General features: G+C 45.7%; 1 protein-coding gene across 5 annotated transcripts in view; it reads left to right on the top strand.

The window, feature by feature from the left end:
• Csgalnact1 (chondroitin sulfate N-acetylgalactosaminyltransferase 1) overlaps positions 1 to 21,494 on the top strand; it is a 176,197-nt gene that overhangs the window by 66,762 nt on the left and 87,941 nt on the right. For all 5 annotated transcript variants that reach the window (XM_045131866.1, XM_045131863.1, XM_045131865.1 and 2 more), the window contains one exon: positions 18,926 to 19,870. In XM_045131866.1, the coding sequence (XP_044987801.1) occupies positions 19,237 to 19,870 (634 nt within the window). In that variant the 5' untranslated portion in view covers positions 18,926 to 19,236. The remainder of the gene's footprint in view (positions 1 to 18,925; positions 19,871 to 21,494) is intronic.

Below are 21,494 nucleotides of genomic sequence, written 5' to 3'. Positions count from 1 at the left end.
TATGGGTCTGTTTTCAACAGTACACTTCAAATTCCCAAGAATATCAACTTATTCATCTGTATGTACTCAGATCTATGTATCTGCCCATAAACAGACTGATAAAGATATGTAGATGCATACATAGAGGCATCTTCAGAGGTAAGTACATAGTAGCTCCTTAGCCAATACTTGTTAAACCACTTGAGGTCTACAGGGTTTTGTTAGCATTTTTTCTTCTAGTCCTTGAGTGAACAAGCTATGATCATTATTGTCTTGAAAATTATTAGCTAAGTATTCTGTTTGTATTCTGCTTTACTTAAAATATATGTTTTTATTTATTTTTCCAGGAGGGAGGGAGGGAGGGAGGGAGGGAGGGAGAGAGAGAGAGAGAGAGAGAGAGAGAATGGGTGCACCAGGACCTCAGCAACTGCAATTATTTAGAAATAGTTCTGGAGTCACAGGAAGTTGCAGCTTGCTAGTCTTGCGCATCCCTCACGTAGCTTCCCTATTCCTAGACACACGAAATAGCACTACAAACACAACATATGTCCTGGGTCTGGTGTTGTAGGGTAACTTTATAATTCGTGAACAATAGAGCTGTTTTAATAAGGGCTGGCGGTATTCCTCGGCAGGCACAGCAGGCAGGTAAGAAGAGAACACGGTGCATACTGGGTATTTCCAAGGGGACTGGGCATCCCGAAAGGAGTCAGGTTGTCTGGCCCGAGATTGCATCACCATTTGCGCTGTAATTCCTGTGTGAAGAAAGACTTTTCTCTCTGGTTATCACCTCTCATTTGCTTTTCTCAAGCTAAACTCCTTTGAGATGTCTGCAGATTCTCAGTGCCAGTCATAACAAAGATAAAAGCAGGAATGGTGCCTGCCACTCATCGTGAGGGCAGACTTTCTTCTCTGCAAAGCATTTGCACATTTGTTTAAAGAAAACTGACATGATTTTATTTTTCATCAGATTTACAACTAAGAGGGCTGGGAGTGTGGGTCAGTGGCAGAGTGCTTGCTTAGCATACAGGAGGTCCTGAGTTCAGTCCCCAGTACTGCCAATACAAAACACAGCCCTCAGATTTGTAACTGAGACCAGATGTCCTGGAACAAGAGCCTGGCCTTCCCAATACATTGAACAACAACAAAAAGAATAATAAAACAGCTTCCATACTAAGAGGCATGCCACCTTTAAAAATATATTTATTTATTTGACATAGAAAGAGGAGGAGAGAATGAGAGAGAGTGAATGGGCGCACCAGGGTCTCCAGCTACTGCAAACAAACTCTAGGTGCATGCGCCCCTTTGTGCAGGTGGCTAAGGTGGGCCCTGGGGAATCGAACCTGGGTCCTTTGGCTTTGCAGGCAAATGCCTCAACTGCTAAGCCATCCCTCTAGCCCCATGTCACCTTTATTGCAATGCTGAGGTCTATGATATGGTCCATTTGTGTTTTGCACCATTTCCACCTTTACTTGGTCCTCTCAGGGCACAGCTGGTGGCTACAAGTATCACAGTTGTTTTCTTTTCAACACCTCTTGTCTGGGTCCTAAGCCAGGGCTATAGGATGTCTGACTGTGGTACAATCAGCTTGGTTTTTGCTTATGTCAGTCACGTCACTGAGCTAGAATACTGGAAATTAACAAGTGAGAGAATCTCCAGCAAGCATTCCCCTTAGCCTCTGATAGCTAAAGAAACTGCTTAAAACATGATCCCACTGTAGTAAGGCTTTCCATGGACCTAAGTCAGTGTTCGTTAAAAGCTTAACCCTCTTTAGTCACAGTTCCGTAGTATCATTGCATTTATATTAATATTGAGACCCACTGACTTGGTCTTAAGAAAAAAAACATACCATCTTTTCTGGCTGCATAGAAGCAGATGATTGTCACATGGGTGGGGAGATGGCAGAAATGCTCGTCTTGCAAGTATGAAGACCCGAGTTTAATCAGCAGTACTCATGTAAATATGCCAGTTGGTGTGTTATGTGTGCCTATAATGATATGTTGAGGGATAGAAATGGAAAGACCCCTGGGACTCACTAGACAGTCACGCTAGTGGAATCAGTAAGCTCCAGGCCCGTGGGAGACACAATCAAGAAGAAGGGAGAAGGAGTTCTTGACCGTGGCACCCAAGGCTGTCTTCTGGCCTTCACATGCATTCATTACAAAATAAAATATAATAAAACTAACTAAAGGGACTATGATAAGCCCCATTGTATCTTTACCTATCCTGGTGCATATACAAAGGTTTGAGAGCTAAGAGATACAGTTAAGATAGAAAAAAAAACTAGAAAAAAATTTGACCTGGTCAATAAAATAAATTTATAGATGTTCTCATTTTTTAATCAAGAAAATATGCATACTTTTTTTTTGAAGCAAGCCCAACGGACTGGCCTTTATATATATATATAAGAGAGAGAGAATTGGCATGCCTCCAGTCAGTGCTGTCGACCTCCAGAGGTTGTACCTCCTTGTGCACATGAGTGACATTCTACACTTGCATCACTGGGCATTTGGCTTATGTGGGACCTAGAGAGTCAAACATGAGTCCTTTGGCTTTGCAGGCGAGTGCCTTAACCACTAAGCCATCTCTCCAGCTCAATGTGTATCCTTAATAGTGGAATTGGAGGGACATGGAAAAAAGTAATTATAACTCCAGAATATTCTATGTCCATATGATTTAGATATTCTACCAGTGTCCTCATCTCTATGTTACCAAAGCAAGCACCTTGGGAAGGCCTGCAGGACCATCTCTGATACTCTAACCAAAAGCAGTGTTTCCCCTGTGTAGTGGAATTTTGCTGATGTCAATAGCAATTAATCCCATTCCTTGGAAGTCATAGTCTTAAGTCTATCCCTCCCATGGCACATACCTTTGTGGAGACAGGGACCTTGTCTGACTCTTGTTTGAGCTTTCTATGGTAGGTCCCCTGGTCACTTTTTATGTAATCATCATTTAAAACATAAGTGATGGTTAGGTGGGTAAACTTCATGTGAGCTGTACATCAACTTGGTTCGAGAAGAGTTTGCACATACTCCATGTGCGCTTTCACACGTACATCCCACATACAGCCTTTGGAGAGGTGGTGGCAGCCGTGAGCATGTGGTTGCCTCAAAGGCTTTTGGCTCTTGTCTTCCCAAGCTGCCTGCTGTAAAGACCAGGATGGAGCTCTTCATTATTTCATTCCCAAGAGATAATTGTAATACAGCTGTAGGATTTTCACCAAGTGTTGCAAGTTCACATGTGTAATCAAAAGGATCATTTTTCAATTTACCTTCCAGGTGGAGGAATTTATGTCTGTCCTGAACAGCCTTGAACTGAGAACCAATATCTTCCAGGAAAATGATGTATTGTCAGAAGAAGAGACAAGGAACCCCTTCTTTTCCTCACACCTCTGGAAGCTTAGTGGGGAATGCATCTTTTATTAGTATCTAAAGTTGCTTTGAACCCCAGGAAAATGTCATGTAGCAGCAGCCAAAATTAAAACACTGATGTATTAAGTCATCTCATTTTGAGCTGCTGAGAAGTTACCGTTCAGAAATATAATATGTTAGGAGGTCTTGAGATTTCTCCCAGGTGGTACTTCCTGTCCATTTTAATAATGACTTTATAGGACAGAATTTAGTGGAGCCATGGCCCAGGCTCTTTGTGGTAAACTTTAAGGTACAGAAAAATGTGTTTGCTGCTTGCAGTCTCAAATCCCCAACCACGAACTGTGCTGTCCTGAGGCCCAGTATGTCCACCTCCATGCCAGAAAACTGAGCAGGAGCTTTCACACACAAGGCTTTTTTTTATCCTCCAGCAGTCCTGGAGAGAACTGTGCCACTCTGTTCAAGTGGGAGTTTGGGGAGAGCTTTTCAGATTAACCACTGCTTCACCGCTCTTCTCCGCCTCACATTCTGCACCTCCCCTCCTCGCTGCACTTTAAGAGGCTCACTAAAACCTGCTCCAATTCTCTAACCAAAGTCGGTCTTCCCTTCCCTTCTCCCCTCCCCTCCTATTCCTTTGTTTTCTCCTTTTACTGTTTAACTAAACTGGGGTTTGGGGAGATGATAAGGATGTGTCATAGTTGCCCCTCAAAGTCCCTAGGGTGTGGGTCCCAGGACCCTGGCTTATGCCAAAATTTATGGATTTTCATGTCCATTGTATACAATTGCATAGTATTTACATATAAGGTATATAACCTCCCACATTCTTTGAATAATTTGTAGGTTATTCATAATACCAAATGCAATGCGATATATATATATATATATATATATATATATATATATATATATATATATATATACACACACATGTGTATATATATATGATATCACATATATATGATATATATATGCATATTTTTGTATTCTTAGGGAATAAGAATAGGTTAAACTATCTGTATATGTTAAATGCATAGTATTTTCAACCTATTGTTGGCTAAATTTGCAAACGTGGAACCAGTAAATCAGTGGACATGGAAAGCCAAGTGTACTTTGATTTAAATTCTGGGAGACTTGGAGTCTTGAGCTCAGGTTTCTAATATTCATTGTGCTTTTAATCAACTCTGTCACTTTTCACAACCATCAGTCTATATTTTGGTGAATTTGTCTCATCCTTAAAGTGATGATAGTGCCATGCTTACCTCTGATATAGTTCATGCTTCATACCATCTCACAGTGGTGAGAAATCCACTTTGCCATAGGCACTCTGCTGAGACATTCATGTGGACCATCTTATTTGTCTGCACAGGGCTCCACAGGGTAGGAGCATTTGGATCTGGGAGACAAAGGCTGGGAGAAACCGAATAAGGCATGTCTGAAGTGCCTTTCCTTAGGACTTCTGCTCTCAACCCCTGAACTATATTATGAAAATAAGAACAGATGTGATAGTTATATGACGGAACTGACCTAGGTATCCAGCACTAGAAAAAAGTGATATGTATACACAATGGATTTTTTTTTTTTTTTTGGCCATAAAAAGGAATGAAATTACATCAGTTGCCAGAAAATTGATGCAAATGGAGAAAGCCCTGCCACACCCAGTCTCTCTCTCTCTCTCTCTCTCTCTCTCTCTCTCACACACACACACACACACACACACACAAATAAAATAAAAGTTTTAAAAATCTGATGTTTCTAGTGCCAGTCTCTCCCCTCCAATCTACCTTAACACTGTGCTAGAATTCAGTTCTGATCATTTGGACTCTCTTGTTTTCATGAATACAGATTTGCAGCTAGAGAGATGACTCACTGTACAAAAGAGGACTAGAGTTAGATCCACAGCACCCACACAAGGAAGCCTGGCTTGGCCATGTGTACCCGTGATCTGAACAGTGGGGACAGGAAGAGGAGGATTGCTGGGGCTCCTTGGACAGAAAGCCTAGAGCAAGATTCTGCCTCTGGAAAATAAGACAGAGAAGCCACAGGGAAGGACACTCTCAGTCCTCCTCTGGTCTCTGTGCACACAGACTTATACACACATACACAGCAATTCACTCCACACATCCCTGTGTGCACACGCAGACATATTTACACCACAGATCCTCCAAACACCTAGTAAACCAAAACAAAGAGATTAAATAAGAGCTTTCTACCATCTCTCTGTGTCTATAAAATTAGAACAGCTTATATTGCAGATAACTCTTTAGAGCCATACTATCCTGCAATAGTTTCAGCTAATGCTTCAGTTATCAGTCAGCCCCTGAGCAGAGATATCTGACCCCACACATCACCAGCAGGTGTCTGCTATAAGACCCCGGAGCAAGGGGAGGGGATGGCAGTTAGGACATTCACACACTGGGTGGGCTGGAAACAGGAATTTACAAATAACTGTTGGCAATATTTGCCTTTAATTTTGTCACAGTAACAATATATCCAACATTTATTTGGGTCTCCATTGTTAGAGTTTTAATATAATTTCCGTTCTGTTTCCATACTCAGAGAGATGGTACAAAGAGTAGAGGCTTTGTTGATTTAGCTTCACGGTGTTCCTAAAATAATTCTGCACAACACTTTCTCTCCTTTGGCCTGTTACATAATCACCACTTTCTGAAAGAAAACCCCTTATTTGTGTGCTGATGTCGGCCTTGTAGGTGGGGAAGGAAGATGAGGGATGTTAGGCTGGTTATTTTGTCTCACTGAAGGCAGCAATTTCATTCTTTTTTTTTAAAAGAAATATTTTACTTTTATTTATTTATTTGAGAAAGAGAGAGGGAGAGAGAGAGAAAGAGGCAGAGGGAGAGAATGGACGCATCAGGACCTCCATCCATTGCAAATGAACTCCAGACGCATGCACCCTTTTGTGCATCTGGCTTACGTGGGTCCTGGGGAGGTGAACCTGGGTTCTTTGGCTTTGCAGGCAAGCGCCTTACCGCTAAGCCATGGCTCCAGCCCAGCAATTCGTTTTTAAGCTCTCACCCTCTTGCAGCCAGCAAAACCCATCTAGGTACCCAGCAGCTTGGGTGTGGCCTCCCTCAGCGTGGGACGATCCCCGATTCCCTTCTCCCATGGAAGCAGGAACCATCTGGCTAACTACTGCCCGGGGCTGGTAGAGGAGGGACAGAGGCCACTCCTGGAGAAGGAACATAAACCAGCCCTTTGGTGGCTTCAGATGCCCGAGAAGGCAGGATTTCCACGAAGAGTCATTGTTTATGCCATGAAACATGTTCCACCTTGGGGTGCCTGAGATGGAGGTGAGGCCATGCTCCCCTCCCATGAGTCTTCCTCTGCCATGTGTGCAGATCTCTTCCGAGGAGTGGTCCCTGCTTCACGGGGCAGCGCCTCCCCCTTTACTTCTTCTCTTTGACTCCGTTCATGCTGAGCTGGTCTCTGTGCACTGGAAAATGTACAACTAATACAGAAGGCCTCTGGGGTGGTGTTGTAGGATTCGAGGGCCCTCCACAGATGTGGGCAACAGTGGCAGCCAGATTCCTGCAACTATGACAAATATTTGAGATCATCTACTTCCGAAGAGAAAAGGTCAGTTTGGGCTCAGAGCTTGGGTAGCTTCAGGTCTGTGATCAACTGGCCCATTGCTCTGGACCGGTGGTAAGACAGCTCATCGTGGCAGAAGCACTGGGTGGAGTAAAACCACAAAACTAGTGGCTAGAATGCAAAGGAGAGAGAGAAGCAGTCAGGCCTTCACTGTCCCCTTCTAGGGTTCACCCGTAGTAACCTGAAGACTTCCCACTAGAACTCCAGCCTCTTCAAGTTGACTCCCCGACCCCCGTAGTAATCTCAAGCTGGAACCCATCATCTTAACACTTAGGCTTTGTGAAGCATGCCAGATCCAAACTGTGGCAGTGGGTCCCTGGAGCCCTCCCGAAACCTGGTTTCCTTGTCTTTAAGCATTGAGAGCAGTGGCTTATCACGGAGGTTATTGTGAGGGTCAAGTAAGCCTACTGAAGCAGTCCTTTGTGAAGAACCCTTGGGTCTGCCCAAGAGTGTTCTTTTCCTCTGAGAGAGCACCCTTCCCTTAATATTAGTGCAGTGTGCTCTTCAATCTGCTTTGTGCTTGCAGATCTGAGGCCTTTGATGTACCCTGGTTCCCATTTCTCACCTTCCTGCTGGCAAGGCAGGAGGCTTATTTTATCAGGAAGAGTCAAGCTCAGTTTTTCTTCTCTCTGCGCTGCTTTTCAGTGTAAGTGCAGCTGAACCATTTCACCCAGAGCCAGCCGACCCCGCACAGCCCAGGGTGGTGTGATTCACACTTCTGACCTCACCTCCTTGCTGTATTTGCCACTCGGCAGCTCTGCCTGCAGCCTGTGTAGGACACTGTCTTTATTGTACAACTGCAAGGTACTTGGCCAGGAAGCATCACTCTCTTTTTAATTAGCCCCCCCCCCCTTTTGTTAACTAACAGCACTCATTTTCCTGGCAGCTGTACTGTGTGACCTCCAGACAGGATCCACCCCATCCCTTCAGGCACTCGCTTCCCTGCATTGTCCACGATGCCAGGCTGGGCTTTAGCTGCACAGAAGATGCTGGCGTGATGGACAGCACATGGCCGTGGCCATCAGTTTTGCAGTGGTCCTGAGTGTAGAACAGAGCTTAGTGCTTGACAGGAGAGAATCCTCAGTGCTGCCAGCCGGGATACTCACTGACCTAGAGATGCTCTTTCATTGTCCTCCTTGCAAAGAAGAACATCACTCAGTTGATTAAAGATTCCACTTGCCATACCTTTTAATTAGGATGTCGTAAACTCGATATTTATCTGTGAGCTCCTGGCCTCTATTCAGAAGTGCTTGAATGCTTCCGAGATGTTCTGTCCTGAGACCAACTGTGGATCCAGAGCAAGGTGCATACCCTCGCTGCTGGAAGAGAAATCATTTCTCAGAATAGTGTGAGTTTGCATAGCCAGGGACAGGTGTGCCAATGCCCAGCACAGCTAAAAGGGAAGCAAAAATTAAAGCTGTCGAAGCAGAGTGTCATGCCATGTGCAGAAACTAGAAAACTTGATGCGTTGGGTACAGCAGGAGGAGCAGGTCTCAGCAAGCTGCTGGAATTATCAGAGCTGCCGGCCAGTATAGGCTAGTGGGCAGAGACAGCTGGAGCTGGGTGAGGAGCGGAGCTCGGCCTTTTGCCAGCTGGGTACCCTGGGCAAGTTACGTCACTGTTCTAAGCCTCCATTTCCTTATCTTTAATGGGGCTAGTAAGATTTAACTCATGGGATTAAATGAGATAATGCTTGCAAAATGCTTAGCCTGATGCCTGACCCAAAGTAAGTGCTCGCTAAGTGGGTGTAATTGTGAGTACCAAGAGGGTGTAGGAAGCCTGCTTTTAAGGGTTCTCCCTTCATGGTGCCAGGGTGGCTCCCTGAGCTCCTCAGCACTGGAGGAGAGGTAATCCGAGCAGGCGATCTGCAGGGAGTGAGCAGCCGAGTCAGCCTGCCTCTGTGCCTCAGATGCCTTGTTGCTAAGGAAGTGTGCAGTTCTAACCAGACTGCTTGGGTTGTTCCCTGTTACTCCATCTCTGCACCCTCTGGGTTCCACGTCTGCCACTGATGCAGACCCAGTGCCTCAGAACTTCTTGAAGCCAGGGTGGAGGTGACGAGGGGAATGGATGGCACTTGCATAAAGAGGCTCCCTGCATCGTGTTTTCTCTTCTAAGGTTTACCAGTAAATGAAAAAGCACAGGCAAACAGAAGAGTATTTTCTGCTTTCTCGGTGTGTGCTGTTGTGATTAATCTCTGTGCCTTCATTTTCTGATCAGCTGACCCCAATTTATTTTTATGCCACATTTCTCTTGCCCTACATCCACATGAGGAAACATTGATTATTTTAAGAGGCCACCTTGCAGTGAAGGGGCTCGAAAGCACCTCCCAGCTCTGAAATCCCTGACTGAGAAGTAATTGTAAGTGGGCTCCACTGAGCTGTGCGTGTGCTGTGCTTTGGAGAACAAGCTCTAAGCTCTTACAGCTTAGGTAGAGGAGTCTTCACAGTGGAGACCCTCGCGTACCACCTTGAAGCCAAGTCCCATGCTCTCCCAGTGAAGAAGGTAGGGAAGTGAACTCCTGACCTTGGTCTGGGTCTGTGATGTTGGGTCTCCTGTATGGAGACAGTGGGGTTCTGAGGTAGGAACATCACCCTGAGCTTGAAGTCCTGAGGAGTCAGAGAGCAAGGCAGGGGTCCAGTGTCAGGGCCCTGGAAAGACATATGTCCTGTTGAAACTTGCAGTACAATCACCTAAAACAGAGTCTCTGGGGATAGTTGGCCCATCAGGGTGAGAAAATATTATTTTCAAGCATTTTGTATTGCATCATTTTAAGGGTAATATGTTTATAAACACACAATACAATAGTATTGTGAAACTTGATTGTTACTTATCAATGAGTATTACTCATTTAAAAGTTATTTACTGCCTAGAATGTGCTACTTATGTTTAGTAAGTTTAGGGGCAGCTGATCTCAAGTAGGGGGTGTGAAGATCCTTCTCTGGGTGAGGCCTGAGCCACTGCTCTGTGTTAAGCAGCCTGAAAGCACTAGACTAATGACCAAGGCAGAGGGCGTGGGCTTTGACTGTTGATTTACTTCAGGAAGTCCGCGTCTCGCTGGGATTTGTCTTAAGCACCTCGGCTATTCACAGTGACGGCTGCCGTGCTTCCTTCCTTCTCTGAAGTTCTTCATCACTCAAAAACACATCTAGGGCTAAAGCGCTTGGCGCACACGTAGATGCTAATGCTTTAATGGAGTATAGCTACCCATATTCCGCAAAGAGCAGGGACATCTGAGGAGCCCTCAGTGAGCCTCCCAGGTAGAAGTGGACTGGGGACACAATGGGGTATTATGTTCATTTCCAGGCTCTGGAAGTATCCTTGGCCCTAAACAAATTAAGTAAGCATAACATGTAAATTACGATCGACAAAATGTAGCAATGTATATCATCTACATTTATCTATGTATCTATCATCTTTCTACCTATCATCCGTCTACCTAGATGTTCGTGGATAGCATGTAGGACCTGAGAGCTCTGAGGTCTTTCGACACTCATAGGGGGTTTTTTTCTGACTTGAGTTGAATTTTGGAGCATTTTTCTTTATGGAGACTTCTGGCATCTTTTGCTGCAGCACAGCGAACCCCGCTCCTGGGTCTCACAGACCTCTTTCTGTCACATACTCAGTGGCTGTTGCATTGCCCCAGCAGGAGATGGAGGGGACTTGGCTAGAGTAGTGGTGAATGGAGGGAACCCTACGGGGGGAGCTATTTTGACATGCATGATAAAGTGGAGTCATGTTTCCTCAGTGACGTGTTGATGGAAAAGGTGGTAGAGCAGAATGGTCCCCTTGTATGTCACTGAGCGCCTGGTGGACGGTGGTGGTGCGGGTTGCCAGGGGAGAGGCGGCGCTGGGACACTGCACCAGTCCTGATGATGGGTCCTGTATCTTCGTGTAGTCACCATCTTCTTAATGCGACTCTGTGGTTGACTCTGGGCTTGTGGCCAGGACACCCCTAGTACCTAATTATTTTTTTAATTTAATTTTACTAATTTCCAAATGCCTTTGACATTAGTACAAAAAATAGCTTTCAATAAATGTCTATTGTTTGAGAGTAAAATCTCGGACAGCGTGGGTGGCAGGCACTGTGGAGGAAGGTTGTAGTAAAGAAGGGGTTGGGTCTGAGATCTGTAACTTTAGGTTGTGTGGGGCAAGTCCACGAGCCTCAGTTTCCCAAACTGAGGTATGATTATAGTAACATCTTTCTGTCTTTAACAGTATCATTATATCACAGGAGACAAGGCATCTTGAAATGTATTGTAAATTGGAAAATATATTATTTGGGAGATAGCATATGTGAATCTAAAGTTTGCAACCCAAGGCTGGAAAGACAGCTCAGTGAGTAAGAAAAGTGCTGGAACTCATGGGCTTGCCAGTTTTGCCTAACTGGTGAGTCCAGCCAATGAGAGACCGTTCTTAAAAACGAGGTGGACGGTGTTACTAAGGATAACACCTGAGGTTGTCCTCTGGCCTCCACATTCACATGCATGTGCACGAACGCCCCTCCCCACAGCTGTTCCACAGATGTCTGCTCGCACACATATGAACATGAACACACACACATTCCACATACTCATACATGTTTACATGTGCAAAATAAATCACTTAGAACTTGACAGTCAAATATACTAATTATCTAATTCTATATAACAAATAATCCCAAAATATAGGGGTCTATAACCTTAAATATTCCTTGTCTCCCAGGAGCTCCGGATCATCCAGAAATGACTTAACTGAAGGGTTCTGGTGCACGGACTGTCATGAGTTTGCGCTCCCCACCGTCACAGCCCTGTCATTTCAAGGCTTGGCTATGTCTGCAGAACCCATTTCCAGACTTTTTGGCATGTGTGCCTCAGTTCCCTGCTGGCAGTTGGCTGGAGGCTTGAGGCTTCAGTTTCTCACCACATAGGCTTCTCCATAGGGCTGTTCATATGTGGGGGGGGGGAGAGGAAGAAGGAGGGGAAGAAGAAGTAGCAAGAGGAGAAAGCAGAGCACGGGAGAGGAGAAGACTGGAAGGGCAAGGAGAGGAGAGGACAGGAGATAAGAGAGAGAAAAGAAGAGAAAGAGGAGAAGAGAGAGGAGAGGAGAGGAGATAGAGAAAAGAGAAGAGGAGAGGAGAAAAAGGGGAAGAAAAGGAGAGAAAAGAGAAGAAAAAGGAGGGAAGAGAAGAGAAGAGGAAGGGAGAGACGAGAGAAGGGAGAGGAGAGGAAGAGGAAGAAAGAGAAAGGGAAAGAGAAAGAGAGAGCACTCAAGGCGGAAGCTGCCGTCCTTCTTCACACACACCTCAAGTGCCACCTCGCCTCTACTGCCCCGTGCTGCCACTCACAGCAAGCCCCTGGCACATGTGGGCAAGCATACAGTGGTGTGACAGCTAGGAGGCAGGACCATTTAAGGGCCATACTGGAAGCTGCCTAGCAAGTCCTGTGCCCAGGAACTACGTGCTGAGGAGAAGGGGATGCTGGCTCTCTGTATACAGTCAACACTGTTAGCTATATATTCATTTTGGAGAGCATTCAAGAACTCTGGATAAGCATCCTTGCACGACACCCTTTCCACACCCACCCAGCAGGGTGTTTATCCATGAAATGTGGCTTCGGTGCGTGTTCTATCCGCACAGTGATCCTTTGACTGGAGGTCCGCCTGCTCCCTTGAAGTCAAAGAGCTCGCTGTGTGTGCCTGCGTGGAGGTGACTCGCACGGCAGCGGTGGAGCTTTGGTCTACCACTTCCTGGCCCAGCAGACACTGCCTGCCTCTCTCCTCCATGTCTTGGCTTGCCTGCACATGAGGCGGAGAGGTCTTGCAGAATTTACTGCATCTCTTGAATAGTTTTCTTTATCGCTCACAAGGCCTGTTATTGTATAGCGCTGTCTGACCCGGTCTTTCTGGGAAGCCACTGTCTCTTCTAGCTACGGCTGAGCCTGACGTTTTTCATCTGCAGGGCTTGTCCTACAGTTCTTCCTGATTCGTGGGCTTCTTGCGGACATGAATAGATACATCTTGGCAGGTTATCTGTCACACAGTGCACAGCTCTCTTGAACAAAATGACCACTGGGAGTGAAATGCCGACACCCTTCCAGACAGAGCAACCTCCATCCTAGGCGCAAAATTTTTAATGTTGGTCCGGGAAGATGGCTGGGTTAGAAATGGTCTTTCCTCATAAGACGAAGACCTGAGTTAGATCCCCAGAACTCATGTAAGGAAAGAACAATAAGGTAGGCTCGGTGGTGCGTGACTATAATCCCATTGCTAAGAAGGTGTAGACAGCTCCATAGGTCTCACTGGCCAGCCAGTGAGAAACCCTGTTTAAAACAACGTGGATAGTTCTCAAGAGGAATAACACCCGATGTTGTACTCTGGTTTACAAAACACATGTGTGTGTTCACACACACACACACACACACACACACACCACATACAAAATCAAGAAAGGATTATGATATTCACTGATTACGGTATGGACTAAACTTGGTCTTTTCTTGGTCTCATCTTCTACAAGCTTCCTTCCACTTGAAGTGAAGTGATAAGCATGGTCTCTGATACTGGCATGTACAACACATACTGATGTTTTATATTGTGTGTGTTATCCTTCATTTTTTTTTTCAATTTCATCTGTTTTTTTCTCTCCTTAAACCCTCCCCTTCCCTGCTGTTACCCACATAATGGGACATGAGGACATGGAATTCATACTTTATATCACTTTTGATGGCATTTGTCTGTTTGTGATTCAAATTACTATTGTAGGGCAAGATGGAGTCCGTATGCATGCTTATAAGGATGATTGAATTCATACTGTTCACCATTCTTCTGTAACTTTTTAGGTTGCACTGAACATAGACATGCATGACCAAAGATGGAATCCTAGGAGGAAGGAAGCATGTCGGGTCACTACTGTGTCCCTTGGAAGGTTGGGGAAGTCCTGGGCATTCCTATTCTGGGTGGTATGTCAGAGCTGAGGCCTACCTCACCTTCCACTTGACATCTTGAGAAATGCACTCCTCTGCTGGATCCCTGGCACAGCCCGCTATGACTAGATCCCTTGCTTTCAAAGCTCAGGAGAGCTGATGAATTCCCTGAGCACACTCGATCTCTGTGTTCCAATGAAAGGGTATGTTTGGCATTGTTTAGATGTGACAAGGATGGAACCCCATCCTCACTGGAACACCTCTTAATAGTCTGAGTGTCCTTGATCCTTGGCCATGGATAAAGTGCTACAAAGCATGGCTCTGCAGCCATGTTCTGTCTCCGCAGGGCGAACATGGATAAGCCCCCCACCCATTGGGTTGCTGCCCAGAGGTCATAAAAAAGAATGGCAGTGAAAAGAGGTGGAGTCTGAACTTGGTCAGTACAAGAACAGGGTCTGAGTTTGGATCCCTGGCACACACAGAAAATCTGGGCGTCTTGGTGTACCCCTGTACTCCTAGCACTGAGGAGAGTTCTCATGGGTACTGGCTAGTTTGACTACCATGATTACTGAACTCCAGGTTTGTTAAAATACAACCCAAAAAATAATAATAAAATGGATAACAATTGAGAAAGACACATGACAACTAGACATCGACTTCTGGCCTCCACATGCATGTAGACACGTATGCACATGCATACTACCACACAAATAAACATGCAAAAAATCATGGTAGTGAAGCCATTGTGCCACACATCTCCTTCAGGCCAGTCAGTAAGCCCAGTGGTCCAGATGTGGTGCATCACAGGCTCATCCTGGAGGTGTGTGCAGGGGTGTGAGGAATATCATGCCGGTCAGTCAGGGAGGAGAAATGTATATAATCCTAAGTGGTTGGGGGTGTCTCTGCAGATGGCTCAGAAGGGGGTGTCTTCTGTGCAAGCATGAGGACCTGAGCTTTAGTCTCAGCGTCCACAAAAAGCTGGTCCCACATGCCGGTGATGCCTGTCCTGAGGGAGGCTGAGATAGGAGAATCACGAGGCCCTGCTAGTCAGGCAGAATGAAAAGAAACAGCAGCTCTGGGTTCAGTGAAGAATGTCTCAAGCAAATAACCCAAAAGAGCAATACAAAGGGCTCCCAGCATGCTCCTCTGGCCTCCACGCAGTGTACAGAGCGTGCGCACACACACACACGCATCCCACGTTCTCCAGCCTCCGCACATCTGCACACACTGCACACACACACACCACATCCATACACACAAAAACGCTAGTGGCAAGAAGCCTGAGAAACACAAGGATTGTCCGTAATTATAAAACAGCAATGTTGCGAATGGCAGCATCTTCTTCCTCTCGTTCCCTCACTGACCCTCAAATTCCCCGAGAGACTTAGAGACTAAAAACCTGAGTACATTTCCCAAATTTTCTAAAATAGTACCAGAGTGCTACTGTGTTCCTACAAAGCTATATTTTCACTGTCATCTTGAGCCTGTCGTGGTGCTTCGTAATTACACGGTGCTTTCCATCGGCAAGGCAGTAAACACTTTATTAACGTTAAATCTAATCTCCAGTAAACACTTTATAAATGTTAAATCTAAAAATCTCCAGCCAAGGCAGGAGGTTGCACCGTGCCTTCATGGCTCCATCGGCCCACCAGTCTCATTGAGGTGTCCTTTCTGAAGGTGACGAAGCAGGTAAAGTGACACCCATTCCTATGAATGACATGCTAGACATGCAAATCAAAGGCCTGGCTGGGTTCTCCGTAGAGCTAAGAATCCAGAGAAGCCAAATAGCAGAAGCAATGTCTTCTGACCTCAGCAAGAAGATACCCATCCACAATGTATTAGACTCTACACTATTGCCAGCTATGATTTTTTAAGTATTTTATTCATTTTTTATTTGCAAGCAGAATGATACAGAGAGAGAGAGAGGGAGAGAGAGGGCATCTGGCCACTGCAAATTCCAGATGTATTTACATGGCTATTGAGGAATCAAGACCAGGTTGTCAGGCTTTGCAGGCAAGTGCCTTAACTGCTGAGCCATCTTTCCAGGCCTCCCCTCCAGCTATCTGATTAGAGATTAGATTGCTGGAAACTACGAAATATTTTTGTCCATTAAAGGATGTGGGATTTTGTTTCTGACATATTATCTGCTCCAACATTTTTATATTAGAATTTGTATTTTATTTTACTTATTTGAGATAGAAAGGGAGAGAGGGAAAGAGAGACGGGGAGAATACTCATGCCAGGACCTTCAGATGCACGCACCACCTTGTATATTTGGCTTACATGAGTCCTGAGGAATTGAACCTGGGTCCTTTGGCTTTGCAGGCAAGTGCCTTAACACTAACACATCTCTCCAGCCCTGCCCCAACTTCCAAAAGGACAAATTTATCAATGCTCTTTTGGTACCACTTTTTGTCTTTTTATTATTTCTTTTGAAAAATCTATTTTTCCCAAATATTTGGGGGTTCCCACTTTTTTTCCTCCCATCCTCTGAATAGTGGAATACTAAATAACCTTCAAATTTATACTATTGAATTTCTAAATCCAGTCTAGACTTTTATGAGATGCACCAAACAAAACAAAACGATAGTCTAAAGTTTTGATTTTTAAAACCAGTTTTAATACATTGCATTAGTTAACCCACATGATTTCCTTCTATTACACAAATATAACATTTATTCCATTAAGAAATCAGTTAGCAAGATTACATAACTCAAGTTTTCATAGGATACATTGTGGTCAAAATTGCAATTTTGTTTCTTTGGTTTGCTTATTTTGTTTGTAATGACAAACCAGTTAAAATAAAAGTCTTTCCAATGGCAGAATAACGTGATGACATGTCTTCACTGGAAATTTAATACTTGCTTATAATGAGTTCATCTGAGAGATTTCATTAAATCAGCAAGGTGCCTGAACACCAAAGCTAAGATGGTTTTAATCACAAAATTATAGTAATTATACAAATTCCTAGATTTTCATCAGACAGAAAAGGCTTCCAGGGGTAAGCACACACACAAAACTTTGCACTAATAACTGTGTATTGTTCTAAATGATAGGAGAGACTCCTTAGGCAAAAGAAATACTTTAGAGACTATTATAGAGAAAATGCTATGTATGGAACTTTGAAGGAAAATGGGGAAATTTATGATTTTGGGGGTGTAGCGGCATTGGTAAGAGGTCAATCTCCTGGATGACAGAAGGGGAACTCCTGCTTGCGCACAGAACGGAGCCGGTGCATATTCAGCTCAGACTAGCGAGCCTGGATCACTACCATGACCTGAGCATTGAAAACAACAGTAGAACCTCTTCTCTCTAGGAGACCTGGAGGGGCAGATGGACTGGACTCTTTTTTTTCTCCATCTATAACGAGGATTGGAGTGATGGGCGTAACGGTCCCTCTTTTCCTTGAGTGTGTCCCCATCAACGCCTGTGCCTGCATGTTTGAACATGTGAGCGTTCCCCCAGTTTCTCATCTGAAAAGTTGGAAGTCATCCAGATGGTTCTCAGGCTCACTTGTGTCATGTGACTTCACCGCAGCCTCACTTCTCAACGCAGAACATGCACCCTTTGCACAGCGCATATCTTTATGCCACGCAAACACCCTTAAATTGCTACCTGAAACATCTTGACTCAGAGTCCAGAGCACTGTGTGAGATGAATTTCAGCACAAAGTTTTCTGCTCATATAGAAACATAATAGCTTAACCATAGGAAACAAACAATATTTTCTTATGCCCTTCTCAGCATGTATCAAGGTAGCATTTCTTTGGATTGCATGGTGTTGGAATTTTTTATTTTAAAAATTGCTTTATGAGTTGGTGTCTTGAGTTTCATAAATAATGGTTAAATGCATGTTATCTTGGGATTAAGATAGCATTTCCAGCAGTTTCTGAGATGGTCGTACACATATGTCTGCCGCCATTGATGCAGTACATATTATTTAAAATGATGTTCTCAGCATTGAAGATTATAAAATCAAACATTGATCATCTTTGACACACACTGAAGGTGCTCTGTGTCCTACAGCCTGGAATATTCAGCAAGGATTTAATTCTTCATATTAAATGAATAACCATGCCCATCTCTTTAATATACACATTTGCTTTCATCTTTCTAAGTTATTCATTTTATTATAATGGGCTATATAAGGTCATTTCATGCAAGTGTGTATATAATGTCCTTGAAATATCCTCTCCTTGATATGGGAATTTTGTGGTATTTTTAAGAGTGACAGAGCCTTCCTCAACTCTGCAGGGCCATGCCTGAGGGGTTAGGGTACTGGGCTTTCCTAGTCACTCAAAGCCTCTGGGTTCTTGTCTCATGGATTTGAAGAGTGGCCATACAGAGTTAAATTTAGAAAGATTTGATTATAGAAACTATCGTGCGTATGATAAAGAAGGGATATAGAGCTCCTGTATAGCAGGAGGTGGTTTCCAGAAAATGGGAAAACCCACCTAGAATCACAGATTTGGGTCTTCTATGGGAGTTTATTGGATGGAGCTGAACTGATCGATCCAGCCCAATTCCAGGTGTACAGGTGATGGCAGGTTTCAGGAAGGGAGGTGATCTCATCTTTCAATTTTCTCCTCTAGGAAAGAAAGAAATAAGGGAAAACCAGATGTCTCCCCTTATGTTCCTGGCCTCTAGCAAAGTCGAGGTTACAAAGGTTCCTTTAGAGGGAAGGAGATAAGCATGACTCAGATTTGGTCCCTACAGGCTCAAGGGCATTGTTTGCTTCTACTCTGAGTGTGTGTGTGTGTGTGTGTATAATTTTACCATGTATTGAAATCAAAGGGAGTGAGGCAGTTTAGGGATAACCTGCACCCAACACACACACACACACACACACACACACACACACACACACACACACACATATGAACGAATTGTTTTAACATTGATTTTTAGGTAAAAAATGGAATGTTTGACTTTATCTATTTTATATACGAATGTATTCTGAGTTGCATAAACAGTGCTCAGACACCTGGGGTCCTGGGTAGGAGATATTTGAGAGCCCCTGGATGGAAACAGGGCTCTGTTGTCTTAAGGGTCCCTGTCCTTTGTATCTTTCCAGGTCCCCTGCTGACTGTGTCTCATCAGGAAGGCTATGATGGGAATGCATGGGAGAGCTTCCTGGAGGTTGTGTCTAACTCATTGCCTCAAGCCCGGAAGACCTTCCCTTAGAAGCAGGAGAGCCGTCCAGTGGGGCGTTTGACTCCCCAACCTCAGGCCGCGTCCTGGAAGCGGAAGGAAATGGATGAAGGCCGCGCAGGGGTCCCCAGAGGCGCGCTTCCCGCGGAGTAACGGAGGGAGGCCTGCGTGGGGCGCGGGGCGCGGGGCGCGGGGCGCTGGCATGCTGGACGCATGGCCCTGGCCTGAGCGACGATGGTCCGCCGCGGGCTGCTGGCCTGGATCTCTCGGGTGGTGCTGCTGCTGGTGCTGCTCTGCTGTGCCGTGTCCGTTCTCTACATGCTGGCCTGCACCCCGCGAGGTGACCAGGAGCAGCTGGGGCTGCCCCGGGCCCACGGCCCCACGGGCAAGGAGGGCTACCAGGCGGTGCTGCAGGAGCGCGAGGAGCAGCACCGCAGCTACGTGAGCAGCCTCAAGCGCCAGATCGCCCAGCTGCAGGACGAGCTGCAAGCGCGCGGCGCCGCCGCCCAGGACCTGGACCAAGACCGGGCCGGTGGTGGCACGGCCAGCCTGCGCCCCGCCTGGGGCCCGGCCGCCGGAGCCCAGGCCGACCTGCTGGCCTTCCTGCGGGCACAGGTGCACAAGGCCGAGGTGCACGCCGGCGTCAAGCTGGCCACGGAGTACGCGGCGGTGCCCTTCGATAGCTTCACCCTGCAGAAGGTGTACCAGCTGGAGACGGGCCTGACCCGCCACCCCGAGGAGAAGCCCGTGAGGAAGGACAAGCGCGACGAACTGGTGGAAGCCATCGAGCTGGCCTTGGAGAGCCTCAACAGCCCCGCGGAGAGCAGCCCAGATCAGCGGCCCTACACGGCTGCCGACTTCATAGAAGGTGCTGGCGCGTGCAGGGCGGGGGCGTCCGGGAAAGGCATCTGGGGGTATCCCCAAGCCCAGCTCGAGGGCAGCTCCAGGAACCCAACCTGGCGCATGGGCCCTGGGATGGCTAGCAGAGTGTTTTATAGAAAACAAAAAGTACCGAAGGTGTGTTGTAGACGTTTCTAGAGCCATCTGGTTCCACTTAACCATTTCTTGGAAACCACTCTGGGCGCAGTCTCATTGTTCCTTGGCAGAAGAAAGCGTAAGTTCATGCTGTCATTAAAAAAATAAAGAAGGGAGAAAATATAAAGATAAAACTTTGAAATCCAAATAGAACAGGCTAGTTCGTATTCACTCTGCCCCTTCTCCCCAGACACTGCTAGAAATCGGGCTTGGTTATGAGTCCTGGGAACAGGCGTACAAGCAGAGCATTTGCACGTGCCTGGCCATGTTTGAGAATCTGCGCGCTTACTCTCTTTTCTCCCACGAAGGCTCTGTTAGTGACTGAACAAATGCAGCTACGCATTAAGTCAGTGAAAGTCTGAAATTGTGCAGATCAACATGGCAGAGCCAGGATTTGGACCCAGGAAGTCTGAGCCCCAAGTGCATGTCCTTAATGCCGTATTATGACTCACACATTGTGAGCTCCCCGCAAAAAATGCACACGTAACTTGGCTTTTCCTTTAAGGCCACAAGACTGTATGGGATGAATTTGCATTTTTAGCTGATTTGTAGAGGATTACAGTCTTGTTCAGGTTTTCCTCTTATTAGTTGGCATGCGGATATTAGTTCAGCGGCACCTCCTTCCTTTCCCTGTGGTTGGGTATTGAAGCGCAGCTAAACCTACTTCCTTCTCTGCAAGGATGCGGGCTCACGGCCCACGGGCAGCACAGCTTCCCCATAGTCGAATCAGAAACCCTCCTGCTGCTGCTTTTGCCTTTGAGAACTTGGCTATTTTGTGATTCCCCCCCCCCCCACACTTTATATGTGAAGCGTAAATCCATGCAGTTTTAATGTAGCATTGTTTTATATCTACTGGGAGCCAGGTAAAGAAGTCATTTATAAATGAATTGTGTGTGTGGGTATGCATGATCCTGTGTGTGTGTGCATGTGTGTGTGCATATGTCCATTTAGTGTGCATATGGAGGCCAGAGGTTGATTTCAGATGTCTTCCTCCGTCACTTGTCCTCTTACTGTTGTTTTGTTTTCTTTTGTTTTGAGACAAGTCCTGCCACTGAACTCAGGTCTCTGATTAAGCTAGACTCCTGGCTCTGACTCCCCAGCACTGGAATTACAGGCGCGCACTGCCATGCCTGGCTTTATGAGAGTGTTGGGAATCCGAACTCGGACCCTCATACTTGTGTGAAAGCACTTTACCTATTGAGCCATCTCCTTAGTTCCAAGATAGTATGCTTTTTGCTCATTTATATGAGCTACAAAAGATGCACAGCATCTCCAGCCACTAATTTGTATAAAATAATAAGCAAACGGGGATGGCTCGGCAAGAGTTCAAAACACAATCGCCATGCGGCATCTCATCTTAGGGTGCTTTGTAGTTTATGAAGCATTTCCACACATCTTGCTCGCTGACCCTCAGGGAATATCATTAACTATCATTAAACAGAAAGCCGGAGCTGCAG

This window comes from Jaculus jaculus, chromosome 12 (assembly GCF_020740685.1).
Source record: "Jaculus jaculus isolate mJacJac1 chromosome 12, mJacJac1.mat.Y.cur, whole genome shotgun sequence".
Lineage (NCBI taxonomy): Eukaryota > Metazoa > Chordata > Mammalia > Rodentia > Dipodidae > Jaculus > Jaculus jaculus.
Note: the sequence above shows the minus strand (reverse complement) of the source record. Positions and strands in the feature narration are given on the sequence as shown.